The 4,273-nt window shown below is 52.2% G+C and overlaps 1 protein-coding gene across 1 annotated transcript in view; it reads right to left on the reverse strand.

The window, feature by feature from the left end:
* The window catches only part of LOC149352307 (uncharacterized), a 23,682-nt gene extending 20,417 nt beyond the window's left edge, over positions 1-3,265 (reverse strand). Inside the window, exon 1 of the mRNA XM_089575682.1 lies at positions 3,195-3,265. Within this exon, the coding sequence (XP_089431808.1) occupies positions 3,195-3,265 (71 nt within the window). The remainder of the gene's footprint in view (positions 1-3,194) is intronic.
* Positions 3,266-4,273: the final 1,008 nt, after the last annotated feature.

Here is a 4,273-nt window from a genome sequence, read left to right on the forward strand (position 1 = left end):
GAAACAGAGCTATAGGTGGTCGACATATATAATGCGAGTTACAAAGGCGATGTAGAGCAGGTGATACAAATAAAATATTTTTTGGTAGATGCATGCTGCAGGTGTGCCAAAGGAGGGGGGGGGGATGGAAAACCGTTTTTAGGGTGACAGAAAGATATGTTGGCTGTATACACCTGCAAATACAAGGCAACTTCCGCTCATAGTGGGCGCATGCAGCGGTCCTGATGGCGCCCGCGTAAGCACTTTGCGCCGGAGAAATTCCCGATTCACACGAGCTTGAAGAGAGACCTATTACTCGCCTGACGGGGACTCCGAAACTGCTGAAGCTGAAAGGTTTTGTAGATGAAAAATCCATCAGCTTTTATTTTTATGTATCTCATCAGATAGAGTCTAGTATAGCCGGTGTATACAATTTTGAGTTCATTTGATTTCGCGGCTCTTGCGTAAATTTAAATCTTTTTGCCGCGGACAGTAAAACATTTCGCATTGAGCAAATCTTGCAGTGCTGTTTTATATGCTTATATCACAAAGAAAAGTAAACAGCAAAACAAGGTTGAATAAAAACCTACGTTCAGAATTTTTCATAGTCTGAACCCGTTTGAACCCCCTTGAACCGGTTCGACGCGATCCGGAGCGGTTCGAACCGGAACGGAATGTCGCTCCGGAGCCGAACCCGGAACTGAACCCGAACCTGAACCGAACCCGAAAAAATTCCGGTTCGACACCCTGGTTTGGAGGCCGTAAACAAGAACACACCTTTCGAAGGGTTCAGCTGACTTTGCGAAGCAGGCGGAATAACAGAAGGTACGCGATTGACGCTCTCGAAACACCGACTATCTGTCAACAGGATCTCCCAAGCCCAGACGAAAGTATCATACAAGAATTAGACCGCCTTGGCTGCAGTTTAGGCGATGACCTGAACGAGCTAGAGCACCGCTCAATTATTATTCTGATCGGATCGGACCATTACTGGGGAGCGGTGACAGGCCAAATTCGTCGTCTAAAAGGCAGCCTGACCGCGTTAGAGACGATGTTCGGATGGGCGGTGCAAGAAAGAGCAGTTCGTGTTCTCCGGTACTGAGTTGCGCCCAGGCGATCCTTCTGCGATACACATTTGAGGAAAACGACACACTGGCAGAAAACCCGAAGTAGAACTAAGGTTTGAGAACAGCATCACTACATGCAATGACAGGTGTGAAGTTGGCCTACCATGGAAGCTAGCTGCAAACGAAGATGTCCGACGACGAAGGTTAGATAACCTACGAAAAGAACCCCATCATCCTGCCGAAGGACCATCGGTATTACTCTCCTGTCGGTCAACGCGCACCGAAAAATGCTGCACGCCGGAGCAAGGGACACACTAGTGCAACTGCGTGAGAGGTACTGGGTCCTGCGCGGTAGAGATCTCGTGAAAACGGTGGTGCGTGCTTGTGTCATTTGTCAACGGTTCAGTGCTCCGCCGCTAAGTGCTCCGACGAGACCGTGTCATTTATTCGGACAACGCGCAGACCTTCAAGCGAGCAGCAAAAGAACTGAACGAACTGTGGAATACATTGCGCCACCCAGATGTCGTGGACCATTTTGCAGGTGCATGTGAATTTTGCATGTGCAGCTGGTGTTACTTAGAGAACCCCTTCCCCGACTGCTATGGACACTTGGGAGAGTGGAGAAGGTGTTTAACGGCAGGGACAATAACGTAAGTACTTTCTTGCGAGAAATGAGTGTCGCGCGGCTGAGTTCTCCGAAGGCCGGTGCGGCAGTTAACAAATTTGCTCAGGACGAACTGGCGGGCTAGTTGGTTACACATCTCAAAAATTTCCGAGCGCACGAGGATGAAACGAGGACTGCTAGATTGTAGAATGCGCTCCACGCATTCTGAGGGGGGGGGGGGGGGGGGGGGGATTTAGAACGGACGCTAGTAGCCGCACAGGGCATTAACCCTTTACCTTGAGACCAGTGGGCGCCGAACGCGCCGAACCTCCCCGCACGACGACCTCGGAGGGGATTATATGCCCAAGGGTCGCGGTGGGGACATAAACGGGGTTGTCAGGGAGTGCGTGTGGTGTTGTGGACTTGCCGTGGTCGGTGATTTAGTGTGCCGCCTTTTCTCCTCCATGTAATAAATGGTGGTTGTTGTGTTGTAGAAAAAGAATGTGTGTGGTGGCGAGTGGTTAAAACGCCCAACGGATCACTCCGTTACTACACCTCCAAACATTTAATCTGAGCGCGTTCTGGCTGCGCGCGTGAAGCAGGAACACCGAACCAGTATCGAATAGCGATACATACACTGCACGCTGTTCCCATGCACATACGACATCTGCTGAAATGCATGCAGAAATTTCAGTTATCAATTCAAACTTAGCGAGTAAGTAGCCCCTGTAATAAATATGCTTGCAATTGCATCGCAGCAAAAACCGCTGCTACAAGTTTCAGCCTCGTTTCATTGGGCCCTACTTGGTGCTCAACCAAACTTCTCCAGTGAACTACCGCGTCACTCCTGTTGATCCTCCTCCGGACCGCCGTTACCGCGAGACTGAAATTGTGCACGCTTCCCGCCTCAAGCCATTCATTCGGCGCTCTGCATCGGACTAATCGCGGCCAGGCTGGCTGCTTCTGCCCGCGCGGGTAGTCAGTGTGAGCACTCTATTCACCTTCGTCGTCGTCGCCTCTCTGGCTGCGACATCATTCTCTTTCGCCTGTTAATTCCCATCGTCATCGCTTGGGGCTGTTCGCTTGGAACACGTCTCTGGCAGAGGGCTAGAGTACACGTCTTACGTGAAGTCTTCCCTTACAGTGTTCAGGATGGACATTCTTAGGAACGGGGTTTTAGGATGAGCGCGGCGTGTATGACGCGAGGGAGACGCCCTCGAGAGTGGGTGCTCGCAGATGTCTGATCATCCGGTCGACATTACCAACCGTCCGAGGGATTTAGCAACCGATAGGGAGCGTAAACGCGCTAAACGGGAAGCCGATGAAGAGCGGGGGCTTCGAAAGCAGAGTAGCATAACTGGCCCCCCTGGGACAGTGGACACCTCTCAGAAGCCGCGTGGCGGTAGTGACAGATATGTGGGCTGCATGCGTAGGCATAGGCAACGTTGTGGCAGAAACACGCCACTGGAGCACGCCCGAGCTCTCGTCACCCGGGCAGTGGATGGCCTGTCCTTGTCCCGAAGTGCAAGGGACCATCTCCTCACCTATTCGCAACGCCACCCCCATTGAAGCGCGTGTACTTGAGACCTCCATGTAACGAGCGCTGGTTGACCATGGTATAAAGAACTCGCTGGGCCGACTATCGGTTACTTGTGCTGAGTACGAAATTTGGCAGAAAAGTTTCACGACGATAAAGCATGAACTCACATAAGAAGAATCGCAACGAGCGACCGCAGTTGAGATAACGCGTCGTGTTCCAGCGCCGTCAGCGCACCTCCATTGCTTTTACGGTTCATTTCCGCAACTAGTATTGCGAGGACAACAGTCGCCATCAACCGGCGGTATGGCGTTAAAGCGAAAGCTTTTAGAACGAAAGGCATACGCTAGTGCGTGCGCACTGTATTAAAAGCCTCTATTACGTGTTTGCCAAGCCCAAAAACATCGCTTGTCTGTTAGAGTGACGCGGTAGGAAGAAAAACTATTAACATCTGTGCCCAACAAAGATTTTGGAAGAAAGACTCGTTCAGCTTACCGAAGGCAGGACAGAGTCTGACGTCGCTGCGGTAGGCTCGTCCGCTGTAGCCGACGTGCTCCACCTTAACGCTAGGTCTTATACCCCTGCCACACGGCAAATTTAATGTCATTCTCATCGAATGACATTTGTTCGACTTAATGTCATTTTTTCTGCGCGCTGTAGTGCCGGAGCCCACATTTCGCTGGCTGGCCTCTTTGGAAACAAGCGCTGCGCGCCCGCCGTCACTCAAAGCAGGCCCAGACTCTCTCGGACATGTCGCGGCGTGCAGCGTGACTCATCCCGCCACGCGGCGCCGACACGGACCCTTCCTCCTCCCCTCCTCTCCGTCGGTGCGATTGGAGGATTTGAACGGCTGGCTGCCGTAACCGTTACCAGCGGCTATAAAAACGGAGCCGCGCTGAACCCGAGCAGCTCAAAAAGAAGCGGCCGAAGCCGCTTCTTTTTGAGCTGCTCGGGTTCAGCGCGGCTCCGCTTCTTTTTGAGCAGCGTCCGCTCCGGCGGACGCAGTTGTTGCTGCGACGCGCGTCTTTCCTTTTTCTCTTTCCTCTGATCTTTTAACTCTCCTCTATCTGCACGTGGCAGCGGTGG

The sequence above is a fragment of the Amblyomma mixtum genome, chromosome 3 (genome assembly GCF_055824585.1).
Source record: "Amblyomma mixtum isolate Tamu chromosome 3, ASM5582458v1, whole genome shotgun sequence".
Lineage (NCBI taxonomy): Eukaryota > Metazoa > Arthropoda > Arachnida > Ixodida > Ixodidae > Amblyomma > Amblyomma mixtum.